The 16099-nt window shown below is 36.2% G+C and overlaps 1 protein-coding gene across 1 annotated transcript in view; it reads right to left on the bottom strand.

Moving 5' to 3' along the window:
• KIAA1841 (KIAA1841 ortholog) overlaps positions 1 to 16099 on the bottom strand; it is a 42054-nt gene that overhangs the window by 22018 nt on the left and 3937 nt on the right. Inside the window, exons 2-7 of the mRNA XM_032214897.1 lie at positions 14757 to 14915; positions 11121 to 11307; positions 8744 to 8837; positions 5544 to 5782; positions 2647 to 2705; positions 301 to 461 (exon numbers count right to left, since the gene is read on the bottom strand). Coding sequence (XP_032070788.1) covers positions 301 to 461; positions 2647 to 2705; positions 5544 to 5782; positions 8744 to 8837; positions 11121 to 11307; positions 14757 to 14906 — 890 coding nt within the window. The 5' untranslated portion in view covers positions 14907 to 14915. The remainder of the gene's footprint in view (positions 1 to 300; positions 462 to 2646; positions 2706 to 5543; positions 5783 to 8743; positions 8838 to 11120; positions 11308 to 14756; positions 14916 to 16099) is intronic.

Genomic DNA, 16099 nt, shown 5'->3' with positions numbered 1-16099 from the left:
TCCTTAGATTTGGTACATTTGGTGATTGTGCTATATCCAAGAACAGAAATTTTTTATTTATTAATCGATCTAATTTCTATGATTTTGTTGAAGCTCAAACTTTGTTCTGGCAGCTTAATCATAATTGAATTGAATTGAATTTATTGCACTTATATGCCGCCCTTTTCCCCGGAGGGGACTCATAATTAACTAAATACTGGTCTCAATTGTGCAATTAGTAATATTTCTTTCAAACTAATGATAATATAAATACAAAAGGAAAGGAAACAATGGTAAGATTTTGTTTTGCTAAGAAAGTACCTCTTAAATTTATCTCTCTTGTCCTTCACCTCTTCTACTTCATTATGTGTGAAAAGATCAGTTATGCGGGTTAGTAGGTTAGCATTAATGCAGTTCATATTGCATGGCGAGGCTACAATTGTACTCATATTCTTGTGGCAATAATTAATACATTTTTCTACCTAAAAAAGATAAACATAACTCACTTACTACTAAATAGTCATACAAATATTTTTCACAGCATTTTCATATTCCAAGAAAAGCATTAGGAGGATCCAATGGCCAGAAGAAATGAATCACTCAGACACTTTTACATACACAAATTCAAATACTATTACCTATTAAGGTTGGAATAGAGTTGGGGAGGAACCTGCTGGATTGATCAGGCTGAGGCTAGAAGTGGGTAGAGCGATTCCTATCTTTTTCTGATGTGTATGCATATGCAGACAAGAAACTTTTTCGTAGTTTACGCAAAATTTGGGTTTGGTGGGAACTAGCAGTCAAAGAATTTAATTATCTATGAAATATGTAATTAGCAAGATGACCAGATCTCTAAAAACAGGAATACTACACATTCTTTTCTATTTTTTTTTTTTTAAAAGATGGCAGTTAAAGTTTGGAGGGACTTCTGTAAGAAAGTGGCTTTAAATATTCCATACAGTTCCATCTCCTGCTCTCTATTGCGTTTGTATGATTTCCAGGTCAAATCAAGTTCAAGAATGCTTAACAAGCAACAGACACGCCTATCAATCAGGAAATAGAATGGATTACTTCTCTTTTTCCATTTCCATTTTCCATCCTCTATGAGGTACATCCAACTTGAATAAAAGAAAACTAAAGCTCTACCAAGAGAGCCTGATTATTTGATGCCATTTCTTTGACTATTGCTACCCTGTACTACTGTTTCCTTCCAACTTGAGCAATAGTTTTGGGCAGGGGTGGGTTCTGGCTTCCTCTACTGCCAGTCTGCTCAGAGTTGTGTTGATACATGCTATGTGCGCATGTGCAGTAGGTAAAAAATGCTTCTGCCCATGCGCAGAAGTAAAAAACAAGATGGCGCTGCTGTAGATGCCGCCAATAGAACCGGTTCGGGGGTGTGGCCGGCCGGGTTACTACCTACTCGGCCGAACCAGTCCGAACTGGTAGGAACCCACCTCTGGTTTGGGACTGCAAAAATCCAGACAATAATTAGCAGGGTACTAAGAGTTTTCTGTGTATCCCTACACCACTGGTTATTTTTTGCAGTTCAAGCATGAAAACCTTCTCAAGTTTTATGTATGTGCAATGAGCAATGAACACAGAAATTGTTTTCCGCTTTATTACTAGCAGAAGACAAAATCTATTGTTGCCTGGATTGTTGCTGGATGGGATGCAATCCTACAAACTGGGAATTTTTTTCTTGGTGTCTGAGACACTTCTCCTAAAACTGGTATCGCCCTCCGGCCCAGCAATCCCAGTAGGTTTGGTGATTCTTAACAATGGTAAAGATTTTATACTACACTAATTAATCTTTGAACATAACTTGCATATAATTGCATACACTTGCATACAATCATATAGCCTTATTTTTTACAGCATTTCAACAGACATGAAGCTAATTGTTTTGGATAACATGTCTCATCTCCAAATCTAAACTGGTTTTTAAGCACTTTATTCAAGTAACTCTAATTATACATTTGTATACAAAAGTATAACAATGTTGCAAGACAGGGACATGCATATAAAGAATTAATATACTGTCATCTTTGCTTAGCAAATATTTGGATAATACAGTCTACATTTTTAAGAGCTTAGAAATTAAGGCAAGTCACGATCTTTTAAAAGGTTCTATAAACTTCTGCAGTTCCTGCTTTAGGAAATATCATAGAGAGACTCATCAAGAAAGATTTAATGTTAAATTGAGCTTCTTGCTTAAACCAGCTGGATTAATTGTGTACCATTAAGATAGTGTTGGTTCTTAGCAATCACATTGATTTTCTCCATAAAAGCCAACATGAGGCATTTCTAATACCAAATATTATTTGATTTGGAATAAAAGGGTTTAAGTTTTTTTTAAAAAAGATATGGAGAAAAAAGAAGATAACTATAAGCAATTTGTAGCCATTAGTAAAGATCTACTGTATATGACCATAATCTCTGAAATGACCACTGCATTATTTATTTATTTATTAGATTTATAAAGCTAATCATATTCCTGGGTAGTTCACAGAAAGAGAGGGTGCTATAATGCCAAGTAGCTCCCAGAACTGTAATGGAGTAATACTTACAAGGGGATTTCAGACCACACAGATCAACTCTGTATGTTCTTATTCTAGATGAATTTAGAACACCAAAGATACAGAATGCTTATTGCCATAGTATACTCACTAAAGAATCCATCTTCAGGAATTCAGAGGAAATAAGTATTGAAATGACATTGCTTGGTTCTAAAAAAGACCAAGATAACAAATTGAAAAGTTGTCAGATTTACAAATATTGCCAGAGAGTTAAAAAATAATAATCAAAGGAAACATTATAAAAGATGTCTTGCTTCAGAAAATCCATCTTCCATAAAAATGGAATAAGAGAAAGCTTGGAGATTTGTTTTGGGCCCTATTATCAACTACCTTGATCTTGTATTATGCTTGTATAATTTAGATTTTTCCATTCTATTTAAATCTATATCTAAATAATTAAACTGCTTAATAATTTAATGCTAAATAATTATTTGCTTCTTACTAATTTTTATCCTAATACCCTACTCCCCTCCCAAATATGCCCTCCCAGGATATTAAGCCCTAATCAGGCTTTTGAGCACATGTGCTAAAATAAGCCCTACCTCAAAAATAAGCCCTCCCCAAAAATATTGCAACACAGCAGCAGCCCTGAGGTGACCACGCTTGCTGCCTGCTGCACCTTAAAAATAATAAAACCTCCCTGAAAATAATGCCAAGTGCTTATTTCGGAGGTCAAAAGAAAATAAGACCCTGTTTTATTTTTGAGGAAACATGGTATGCAGTCAGAAATAATAGAGTGGGATTTTACAGTTGACATTATTATGACAAAGCAAGCCCCACAACAGGAAGAAACTAAAGAAAGAAAATAACTATCTCAAGCCAAGGTTCAGAATTTAAAACCTGACATTTTAAATGTGTTATAAAATGTATTCATAGTGTAGAATTTTGAGTTTCAAGCTATCGATCTTTCTTTTTTTGAAGACAAAATTGTCTGTTTTCAGAGAGGAATGGGCTCTCAATATTGAAAGCTGAGTTGAACAGAAGACCAGTTTCAAGTTTCGATATATCTAACTTCAGTCCCTTATAAATTAGACAGTATGAGAGCGCACTTAGTTTTAAACATTGTTTGTACTTTAGATCAGATATATCGAAACTTGAAATCACATTTGAAAACAAAGCAATATTGGAAAGCCCAATTTCCTCACAAATACCTGTAATTTTCATACTACCATTGCTAACCTAGCCTATTATTTTCCTCCCTGGAAATAAACCTTTCATGATCTAAAAATAGTTGTGTTTCCTCCTTTATATATAGCAAGGAAAGGAAAGACTTGGTTTTAAACTGGGTATAGGCAATCTTTATATAGCCAGAACTCTTACAGATGATTATGTTGATGACAAAGCCTCTGAGGGTCATGGGAGTGATTTGGTGAGATCATCTAAAAAAGCAGAACTACAATTGTTTGTTTGTTATATTTAAGGAATGGAGGTGGGAACTGCTGTTGGGTCTTTTTTGACAAAATGGTTGTTAAGCTTAGAAGAAATATAACACATGCATTTTAACCTTTTTTAAAGGTTAGAATTCTGCTCCCAAAAGTTTGTAGTGCAATGTTACAAGACGTAAGAAACCAAGGAAAAATGGGGCCTGTGGATAGCATGCTCCCTTCTATTGCCACCTCCAGTTTCAATTAAATAAATATGCTGCATTTACTCTATTATGCAAACTTTAACATGTGCTATACAGAGCATAAGTGAGCACTAACAACTACTTGAACAATATTTTTTTAAAAAGAAAAAAATGCTAAAATGCTAAAAATTGTTTGATTAAGTCAGAATCACGTAAATGTATTAATACCATGAATTTCAGTGAAGGGAAAGCTGAGTGTATACTTTAATCTTCTACTGATTTCTCCTGGAATTAATCTTGATTGATAGTATCAAGAGTGTTCTACCCAATCAAGGAACCACCAAAACTATTCCTACCAACACTGACAGGGCAAACCACTGGTGTATAAAAAGATAGCAAACCTCACTCTCTAACTAGCACTGATGATGTTACCTAGTTTGATAATAAAATGTCTGCAAGGAAACAATCAAACTCAGAGAGCAGCAAGGACTCCTTGTTACCCGTCCCTAGCACTATTTATCTTTTTATATTCATAAACACACAAGACACACAGAGACAAACACAGACATACAGAGATGTGTGTGTATGTATGTATGTATGTATGTATGTGTGTGTGTATGTGTGTGTGTGTATATGTGTATGTATGTATGTATGTATGTATGTATGTATGTATGTATGTATATATATATATATATATATATATATATATATATATATATATATACACACACACACACACACACACACACACACACACACATACACACACACACACACACAAACTTCTTCTCTCCTAAAATAGGGGCAGAAATTTTTCACCACTGAGGCTATCATTATCATTTTTTCACATTCTATCTTTAAAAAGGTTATAAGTAGTAACCTTTAGAAACCAGACTTTAAAGTAGGGTACTTAGAAAGCTCTGCATCAATTTTTAGTAACTTTGATATCCTTCATCCTAAACATTTGCATCAAATCCATGCGCTAATTTAGATTAGATTAGCTATGGAGTAAATCAGAACACATCATTACCACATTTCTGGATCAAATCCCAAATTTGATTGGGTGGTTTCTGTATACAGAGTGCAAAATAACAGAGCCATAATTATTTCGCCAAAGGAAACTGTGAATCTATGCAAGAAAATGAAGGAGGTTAAATGGGAATCCCTGACTTCTTAACTACTGTTAACAAATTAAGTTGTGTAGCACTTGTTCTACACTCATTGTGTAAGACATGAATCCCATTAAACTTTGTATCTTATTTCAGCTTTCCCTATTAGTAGAGATTAGGCTTTCATCATCAAAAGCAGAACAGGAAAGGAAAATCACCTTTCAAAGCCATTTTTGCAATCAGACTTTTGGACTGATGTAGGAGTCATGTTTTCAAAAAATGTGTGGCAAAAATGAATATATTTTCTTTTACCTAAGGTGGGTATTTCATCAACCTCATATTCCTTAGTGTTCCTTTTAACATATCTTATCAACCAGTTAAAGATGTGAACGTCACAGTGAACTGAAATGTCCACTTCTTCCCAGCGTTGGGCGTCCATTGATAGATATTCGGCAAAGTACTTCATTTCAGAAATCAATAGATCTCGTGGACAAACAAAATCTTCCTTCAGATTTTTTGCTTCATCACACACATGGATCACCATATTTGGCCTTTATTTAAAAGGGAAAAATCATAGGGAGGAATATTATTTTCATTATCTAGAATATTAGAATAATTTGTGAAAATTATTGTTCAAATTTAAATTTAGGTACAATTTTATTGTTATGGAAATGAATTTTCTTAAATGTACACATTAATTGTTTGTATAATACTTTCATGAGACAAACAACATGGATTATAATGATATTTTAATGTATGAAAGTTAAGGAACACTAAAGTAGGAAAAGGATAATTGAATACTAAAATATAGTTGTCCTAGTGGACCATGAGCTGGGTAAACATGCATTTAAAGCACACTGTAGCTATGTTTGATAAGAAGCAATAAAAGAATCCCCCATAATTATGGAGATGGATAAAATACATCTTTATTGGGAAACAGACCAGTATAGTTTCTTTCTATTTCTCCAGAGTAAAATTAAGTAAAGTGAAACACTTATGAACATGCTTAATTTGCTTATGTTCTTTTTTGTTTTGTTTTTTGTTTTATTTATATAATATAAAATTCAATTTCAATCAAACAGTGTGTTGTCTGGGTACAATTATTTTTAGGAAATCATAATCAAAATGTTTACACTAATATTCAGCTCAATAATATTAATTCTATAATAATGATAATAATTTACTTCCCTACTTAAACAAATCTCCTTTATAACATTAGTCCTTTTTATATCCCCATATTTCTAACTTTTGTTTTTATGATATAATTGTTCTAAATTTGCTTATATTCTGTGTGCCTCAAGTCACAATAGCAGCATGCAGACCTATTATTCGCATACAAATCTTTTGCTCAAACAGAAATATCTAAACACAGTTGCATTCATTACTAGTAGTTCACTGAATTGCTCTTAAGAACTATCAAGGATCTGCTCCGAACAAAACTTAAACAGCATTTGGAAAAATCAGACAGAATGGCCATACTTGGGTCCTATTGGCTAGGATTCAAGGAATGCCAGTTGGCGAGGCCAAGAAGGTGATTTTATTTCTGTCATAATCCCTGCTTTTTGTTATATTTTCCCTTCAGAGATCAGGATGGCCCCAACCCTGCTGGGTTTTCCTTAAAGGTCCTTAAAGTTGTGTCCATGCCAGGACCCCAGGTGTACGCAGGGACCTGATTTTAGGTTATTTTAATAATTATGTTTGATTTATTCTTGGCTGCTATGTATTTCAATTCTTATATTGTTGTAATTGTTTTTATTTTCTTTTTAATTTTATCGTCTACAATTACTTGTTGAAATGAGTAGCCACACTAACTAACTAACCAACCAAATAAATAAGTAAGTAAATAGGTAAGTGAATGAATGAGTGAATGAAAGAAAGAAAGAAAGAAAGAAAGAAAGAAAGAAAGAAAGAAAGAAAGAATAGAACCAGGTATGTAGTCTGGATTTTCATTTTCTCTACAACTGGACATACAGTTTTTTAATCTATTCATTCCCTTCAAAAATTCAAGACAACATACATAGTTCTTCTTCATTCCAATTTTATTCTTATTATAGTCCAGTAATATTAATTATTCCAAAAATGTTGTTGGTCTCAAACCCATCCAAGAAGCTTTATTGCTGAGTGGGAATTTGAATCTATGTTCACACAAATCTAATCCAATAGGGTTAACAATTAGCTCACTCTATTGGATTCCCTTGAAAACTGTCTTCTGAATACAAAAAGCACAAGAAATTGCTGCTTTTAGTCCTTTATTAATTACAAACATGTTAAAAAAATAAATAAAATTACATTACCTTGCTTATCTATTCTAATTACAATATGATTTTTAAAGAAATTTCTAACAATTAATCAGGGGAACAGCTTGCCTCCAGAAGTTGTGAATGCCCCAACACTGGAAGTCTTTAAGATGTTGGATAGCCATTTGTCTGGAACAGTATAGGGTTTCCTGCCTAGGCAGGGGGTTGGACTAGAAGACCTCCAAGGTCCCTTTTAACTCTGCTATTGTATTGTATTGTATTGTATTGTATTGTATTGTATTGTATTGTATTGTATTGTATACAGATTTTTTTAAAAAAATATACTGAGGTTTATAAAGCAGAAGAGAAAGAAGAAAAGAAATGTAGGGAAAAAAATACTTTAAGTCTGTGCAAATGAATGAAGAAGACCTGGCAGACAGTGAATGTTTGTCACACACTGAAACCTTCACTCCTAGCAAAACTCATTTGGTTAGAAGGAAAGGTTTCAAGGCTTATAAGAGCTGTTTGCTTTTTACAAACACAATGGTAAATCCCCACCACCACCCTAGATAATTGGTCACAGAACTCCTGAATACTGCAGACCATTTTTGGATATTTCCTCTTAGACAAATCTGTACTCAAGCAAAGGGAGGCTCGCTATGAATCTGTTGGTGTTTACAGTACATTGACTCCTTGAAAAGATTGAGTTTTGAAGAGATAGCTTAGTGTGCAAACTTTCAAAGACTCACTGAATAAAGAAGAAAGAGAAAGCTGGTACTGATACTTTTCAAGTTCACTGTGGAATCAGTGTCTTTTCACAACTGAAACTTCCCTTATTGAAAAATGACACATTAAAAACTCATAATTCCATTTGCCAAGATAATTCAGAGAAACAGTACTCTTGTCACCCTGGCTAAACATTTACTTCTGCAATTCTATTCCCCGGCTATAATCTAATACTGTTTTACTAAACCCTAAAACACATTATAATTATGTAAATATTAAGGGATCCAGAACTGGAATGTTTTCAAAACTGAAATTAATTGGATAGGCTACGATATGGTCATTTGTAATATTTTTAGACCTGAGCAAATTTATTTTTCACAAGGAACACATATTTTGAATGTTTCTTTTTTCCTTTAGCAAGCCAATGCTCCCCACAGAAACACCAATCCCTCCCTCTGAGATTCCACAAAATATAGAGACGTATATAAGTATCCATCAAAAAGGCTAAGGTTAATCTAGCTGTTTAAAATGAAACAGCCATCTTCCTACCCTTCAGTTTCATCAGCATTTTCTCCACCTTTAAGTGCTGGGCATTTTTCACTTTCTGAAGAGCAATTCCTTGAGGAAGCTATACTTGACTTTCCTTAAACACAAGTGGGGAGAAAAAGCATTAGGTCATAATGTTGAGATGTGTACTTCTCATGTGTGGTAAGCAGTGTCCCATAGTCAAAGGAATGGTGTGATAGTTATTTAAATTTTAAATGAATACTTTTAATGCATTGTCAGGGGGGGAGGCTTTTTAAAAAAAAATTAGCACAACCCAAGTAGAAGAAAAGTAAATGAGCAAATCTTTTTAATCTCAGAGTTTATCTCCACTCATAAGAGACAAGGAAAACCAGCATTTCTTATTTAACATAGTGCTTTTAATTCCCCCCCCCCAAAATGATAATACTAAATCTCTGATTATCAACAGGACAGGTAAAATAGAATTGCTGTAGATTCCCAGTAAATTATGTATAAAACAAATCCCTGAAAAGAACAGCACTCAATACCAAGAAGGATAACTCTTCATCTATGTTATTTCTATGACAGATTTGTTTAGATCAGTGTTTCTCAACCTTGGCCACTTGAAGATGTTCGGACTTCAACTTCCAGAATTCCCCAGCCAGGGAATTCTGGGAGTTGAAGTCCGGACATCTTCAAGTGGCCAAGGTTGAGAAACACTGGTCTAGCTGCTAATATCCTAAATAGATATGTAGTCAGGTTTTGGCTGGTAAATTCTAATTTCCAGACTCTTTCCTTCTCACTTACATAAATCAGGAGATTTCAGGAGGAGATAAGTGATTTTGCCACATAATTCTTATGTAGAATCTTTCTTTTCTCACAGTTTCCACTGTCTCATCACACAGTTGTTTATAGCAGTGGTCCCCAACCTTTTTATCGCCGCGGACCAGTCAGCCTTTGATAATTTTACCGTGGCCCGCTGAGCGCGCGCAGGGGTGGGGGGGTGTTGTTCGCAACGACACATTGATTGCGTACCTGCGCGGGGCTCTCTTCCCTGGAGCCTTTGCGCACGGCCCAGGAGCTTTTGCGCACGGCCCAGGAGCCTTTGCGCTGCAGCGATCATGTCCCCCGGCCGCTGCAGCGATCATGGCCCCCAGCCGCTGTGCGGCCCGGTGCCAGGTACTCCACGGCCTGGCACCGGTCCGCGGACCGGGGGTTGGGGACCACTGGTTTATAGAACATGCTTGAGTTTGCCACCTTCATACTATATATTGTTTTCACTTGCACACTCTTTCTCTCACTCATTCTGCTCTCTTATTGTGCCTTATTTTTATCGACCTACACATATGCAGTTTGTGTAAGCATCATGGGATATATACTATATGATAATATTTTTGACATGGTCTCTGAGCAGCTTGTATAGTACTTAGCACCTAGCGTTATCTTGAGTAGCAATGGTATCATTCTCAGTTGCCTTTTCTCAGCCATCCCTGAGAACATCTGAAAGCTTGTCTTCAAACTCTAAACATTGTACTACAGGTAGTAGTCCTTTAATTACCATTTGTTTAGTGACTGTTTGAAGTTGCAATGGAGTTGAACAAGTGACTTAGGACTGCTCCTTGTACTTAAACCATTGCAGCATCTCTGTGGTCACATATTCATGATATGGACACTTGGCAACTAGTTCACATATACAACAGTTGCAGCACCCTGTAGTAAGATGATTGCCATTTGCAACCTTCCCAGACAGCTTCTGACAAGCAGAGTCAATGGGGAAGCCAGCAGGATGTCACCAGTCAGTCTCACATGATTTCTGAGCAAACAATAAAATTGTTTGTGGCCTTACTTAACAACTGCACTGCTTAATGATAAATTTTCCAGTCCCTACTGCAATCCTAAATCGAGGCCTACCTGTATATTACATACCTACTATATATGCCTTAAATTCTTGGTGGGTTCCTTGTATGGTTTATATAGCTTCCTTGGTTTATAGACTATAAATTGGTTGGCAACATTCTTGGAAAGCATCATTTTTTAAAAATGCTGATAAAGGGTTAATTACAGCTTGGTTCATACAAGTTCCATAAAGCAAAATAGCTTCTGCCTATAATAAATAATTAGTATGGTGCTGTCCAATTAATAACAGAAGTTGATATAGTTTTGAGGCCTAATTGTTTTAACTACTTTTAAGGGTAGTCCCAAGAAGTCAAGTTTTCTTTTTTTGTTTTAAAGCCACAAAATGTTTGGTAGAAAATGGATATACATTTTAAGAAATCCAAGATTAATTTTAAAAATCCATTCTGGTTTAATCTGAAAAGTGATATATAGTTGATATATAGAGCAAAAGCAATTGATATATCAACTGGAGAAAAATGACATGCATAATTCTATAAACACAATAGCAGAAGTGATTAAAGCCTACCATTTAAAGAAATTGCATCATTTTCACTAGAGGGTTCTTGTAACTCATCCTGAGTATCAAGAAGTGATGATTTAATATAACCAGCTAGTGTTTCCACAGGTTTCGCACCACTGGCCATTAGTGGATTGAACTGGTTATCCACTGGAGAACTTCCATTGCATTTCAGCTCATCAAATCTTTTTGCACACTGTCAAAATATAGTAAAGTATATATAGTTAGACAGCTTACCTTGCCTAGGACGCTGAGAGCTGACCAATAATTAATAACATATTAGAAATCCCTCTGAACCAGGCCAAGATCCATCCTCAGATGCTTCTGACATAATCTCAAGCAAGAAATGGAGACAAATCCTTCTCTTGTTATTGTTTTGATCTAAGTAATATTTAGAACATGGTTGTCCAACCTTTTGATTTGCCTGGGCCACAATAAGTCAAGAGGAATTGTCTTGGACTGCATAAAATATATATAATATAGTTAATGCCTATAAATAACAAACTTCTTTAAAAATATTTTTACTATCTGCTGTCCAGGGCTGGATGTGGCCCATGGACTACAGACTGTACACGCCCGATTTAGAAACTCAACCTAGATATAACAAAGTTTTCAAGGGGAAAACCCCAAGTTCATAAAAAAATTTCTATGAATATATTCAATCCCCTTTTAAATATATGTAAATTAGTGTGATTCATCTTATGACAGAGAATTTTATAGGTTAGGTTTAGGGGTTAGTTACCTATTTTTTCCTGCTCCAATTTTCCTTTCAATAAACTTTTATTAGATAATTCCTGATCTTAATTTTCTGAGGGAGAAAATTTACTCCCTATATGTGCATTTTATGCACTTTATGATTTTATATTCTCAATTATCATTCTTTGTTAAAATTAATTTTATATGTTTTTGGCAAAGTAATAGGAAAAATGAAAAGAAAGTAAAAGAAAAGTCACGAACAGATAGAATTTTTTAAAAAAGAGAACAAAGGAAAAAAGATGTACCTTCCAATGTTCTTTACAGCAGTTATAATCCATGTGTAGTGTATTCTCTCTTTACACCAGAGGCCCCCAACCTTTTGGGCACTAGGGACTGATTCCGTGGAGAGAGATTTTCCCGTGGACCGGAGGGGGTGTGGGTTTGTGTGCTGCCTGCATTCTGTAGATGGGCCCTTGCTTGTTTCTGCGGGCCCATTGCTGGACGCCGCAGACCAGTGCCGTTCCATGGACTAGGGGTTGGGGAATCCCTGCTTTGCACTTATTCCATGGCTCCCTTCTTTCAATATTTTACCCTTTTTAATCATCAAGCCCATAAATTATGTACTTTTTCAGCTGCCTGTATTTTAAGCTAAAGGCCCAAATAATTTGGCCGAGGGGGGGGGTTGTCTCCTAAAAAGAATGTTTAAACCCTCTGATCATTTCACTTGCCTTCTTCTGAAATTATTCCTGTTTACAACATGAATGGCTTAGTTTCATAAGGATCCTTTGTAGGGAATTTTCATTTTTCATAGCTGCTGCATATCTGTGAAGGCCACAAATTCTTTCCCCCAAGTGGTTGCAGACAGCTTAGGTTCCATCAGTGTATATATGCACCTGGGTTGCACTAACAATCTCTTCATATTTACTTGAATTCAATTTGTCATTTGCTTGGCCATTTATCTGTTTTAAAGACTTCCTTCCGGAGTTCTTCACAGTCACATTTCTTTTTAATCACCTATAATAGATTGGTTTTGTATCACCTGCAAACTTAGCTAGCTCACTGTTTTTCCTTAAATCAAGATCATACATGATCGTATCATGTATAAGTTGAAAAGCTCCCATCACAACAAAGACCCTCAAGGGTCTTCATTTCTTACTTTGCTCTACTAATATTTGTACGGGTTCTTTTTGCTTTGTTTAGTAAGTTAGAATCCATAACAGTATCTCTTTCTGATAGTATCTGATATTTCATTCCTATTAGGTTTACTCAAAAGTTTTTCATATGGAATTTGGTCAAAAGCGTCTTGAAAATCAGCTATCAAATATCGACTGGGTCATGTCTTTTCACGTGACTTTTTACCTTCTCCAAAATCTTCAGTAGCCAAATATGTGATCTACAAAACAGTAGTCGGAAATCAGTCTGCGTGAGGTTCTGGACTGCAAAGGTGCTGCAAAGAGTGGCTAGAACTTGATTGCTGGATTGGATGGAGTTAGAAGTTTGCCTTCAGGGAGCAACATGAGTGCCTGAGAGTAGGTACCTGAGGTAGGACTGGAGTGCTGCTTTCATGTCCTGGCTTCAATGAAGGGAGTAAATTGCCCATACAACAGGCAGGCAAAATGCGGGAATGATCAGGTGGTTGGGGAAGAAGTTTTCAGGTGGAAAAAGCTTGGTTAAAAAAAAACTGCAGTAGGGGTGGGTGGGAAATGAGGGGAGGGACAGGAGGTTTTGCCTATCAGAGGAAAGGCTTTGTTCAATTCTACAAACATAAATTCTTCAGAAGGAAATGTATGAGTGACCTACTTAGTATACAACTGATCTCTCAGTTAGGGCCCCATTCATAAGCCATAACAGAAATATGAAAAGCTACATTTAAACAATTTTTGTATTATAGTTTATTACAACTGAAATCACCATGATTAGGATATAGTAATCTGTTAAATCAGGAAAATATATAAACTGTGATTAAGATAATAACTAGTATACAAATATGCTAAGACAGCAAAACTGACATGAAACATTGTTCTAGAGCAGAGGTGTCAAACTGATGGCCCGTGGGCCAGATGCGTCACGTGTGGGCCATGCCTACCCCAGCTCCGCGAAGGGAAAAAAACTGTCAAATACATCACATGATGGCAACATGATGTGGCGGGTTTGATACCCATGTTCTAGAGCATCACACTTTGCTAACGATTCAAAGTATAAATTCTGAAAATACATTCAGGGTAAGCAACCTTTGGTATCACAACAGATAACATGTCATAACATCCTGACAACTTCTCCAAAGGCTTGAACGTACATAAAAGTAGTCCTCAATATATGACCGTAATTGAGCCTACAGTTACAGTTATAAGTTGTTGCAGTTTTAAATCAAGGCATCAGGTGATGTGAATTTTATGACATTTTTTTTGTGGTGGTCATTAGGTGAATGCTATGATCATTAAGTAAATCTATTTTCCACAATGGGTGCTTTTTGCAGTGAACTGGAAGTGCTGGAAACTGGGGGGGGGGGGAATCACAAATCGTGATCACATGACCACAGGATGCTGCAAATACCTGTAAAGGTGAACCAATTTCCAAATGCCCCAAATGTGATCACGTGATTCTGGAATATATGATGGTAATTGTAACTCTAAAAATGGTTGTAAATAGCTCTGGGGAGATTTGTTATAAATTTGAAAGATTGTTATGCAATTGGTCATAAGTCAAAAACTACTTATACATAGATAAGATTTCCATCCTATTATAGTCTAGTCAGATGTTTGACAATGTACAAATAAGATAAAACACAGAATATCAAAAACAGCAACAAAACATAACCCCAAAACACAAAACATACAACCCATCTACTATAAGAAAGTTATTAAGTAAATTAAGTAAACAACATTTCCAATTTGAACTTGCTTAGAAACAACTTTTCTGTTAAAAGTTGGGAGATGAAAAGAAGCCTACCTCTTTGGATGAATACCCTGGAACCAATCTTGCCACATTTTCCCAGTTGATAGGTTGAGGAACCCCAATTAAAGAACAAAGAATCATATCCAAAACCATTTGATTATTGTCATGTGGGACATTATTATTTTCTATATATCCACGGTTCATTTTTTGGCACTGGAAAAGACAAGAAAATTTAAAAATTCTCACACTGTTTAAAGAATTTTGGTTTGCCAAATTATATAGTAGCTATTATGTAACCTCTAAGGAGAGTTCAGCTTTCTTTAGATAAAAATGCACCCAGCATCTGACATCTGATAACATTGGAGAAAATTCAGCCACATATAGGAAATGTCCTAGTATTAATATTTACTTGAAAAAAAATATTTACCTGGAAAAAAATATTTACCTGAAAACAACTGGGGATACAATAAACTAAGCAACTGGCAGTCAAACTTTACTTTGGTCAAAGAGCAGTGCAGAACAAAACAATTAAATTGTTTAAAGAAGGAATGTGACGGAATGAAGTTGGGATTCATATTTGCTCTTTTTATAATTAGCTGCAGTCATAGAGACAAACTTTCCCCCACTTCCTTCATGCATTCAGACATTCACTCATACATTTACTCAAAGGCATCCAAACCAGCAATGTGATAACTGAGCCACATCTTGGCATTTTCAAGGATGTGCGGAAGTACAGAAGCAGCCTAACCCCATCCAGACAGCTATTACAAGCAGACAAGAGGACTATCATTCAATTGCTAGGATCACAAGCAACCATCATATATCCAGATGGGAGTCCTGTCTGGAACTAAAGAGTTTGACCTTGGGCTCTGCAGCAACTAGAAAAGGACCAACTATAGTGAACACTTCATCCCAATGAGTGCACAGACTTTTGGGAAAAGGCATAGGTTATACTGATACTTTCGCCCACAGTCCGGTAGAGACTCTGGTTGCTGCTTGGCACTCGGCAGCATCGGAGACCCTTGACCGGATTGCGCCACTACGGCCCCTCCGAGGCGGCAGATCCCGGAGACCCCCTTGGTTCACCGAGGAACTCCGGGAGATGAAGCGCCGGAGGAGACGCCTAGAGCACCTATGGAGGTCCGATAAGTCCGAATCGAACCGAGCAATGGTAACCATCAGCACCAAGGAATACACCAGGGCACTTAGGGCAGCGAAAAGATCTTATATAGCCACCTTGGTTGCGTCCACTGAGTCCCGCCCAGCCGCCCTGTTTAGGATAACCCGCTCCCTACTAAATAGGAGGGAAGCGGGGGAACCCCTGCAGGGCAGAGCTGAGGATTATGCCCAATTCTTAGGGGACAAAATTGCTCGGTTTCGGACGGACTTGGACTCCA

The sequence above is a fragment of the Thamnophis elegans genome, chromosome 4 (assembly GCF_009769535.1).
Source record: "Thamnophis elegans isolate rThaEle1 chromosome 4, rThaEle1.pri, whole genome shotgun sequence".
Lineage (NCBI taxonomy): Eukaryota > Metazoa > Chordata > Lepidosauria > Squamata > Colubridae > Thamnophis > Thamnophis elegans.
This window is presented reverse-complemented; position numbering and strand designations above follow the sequence as displayed.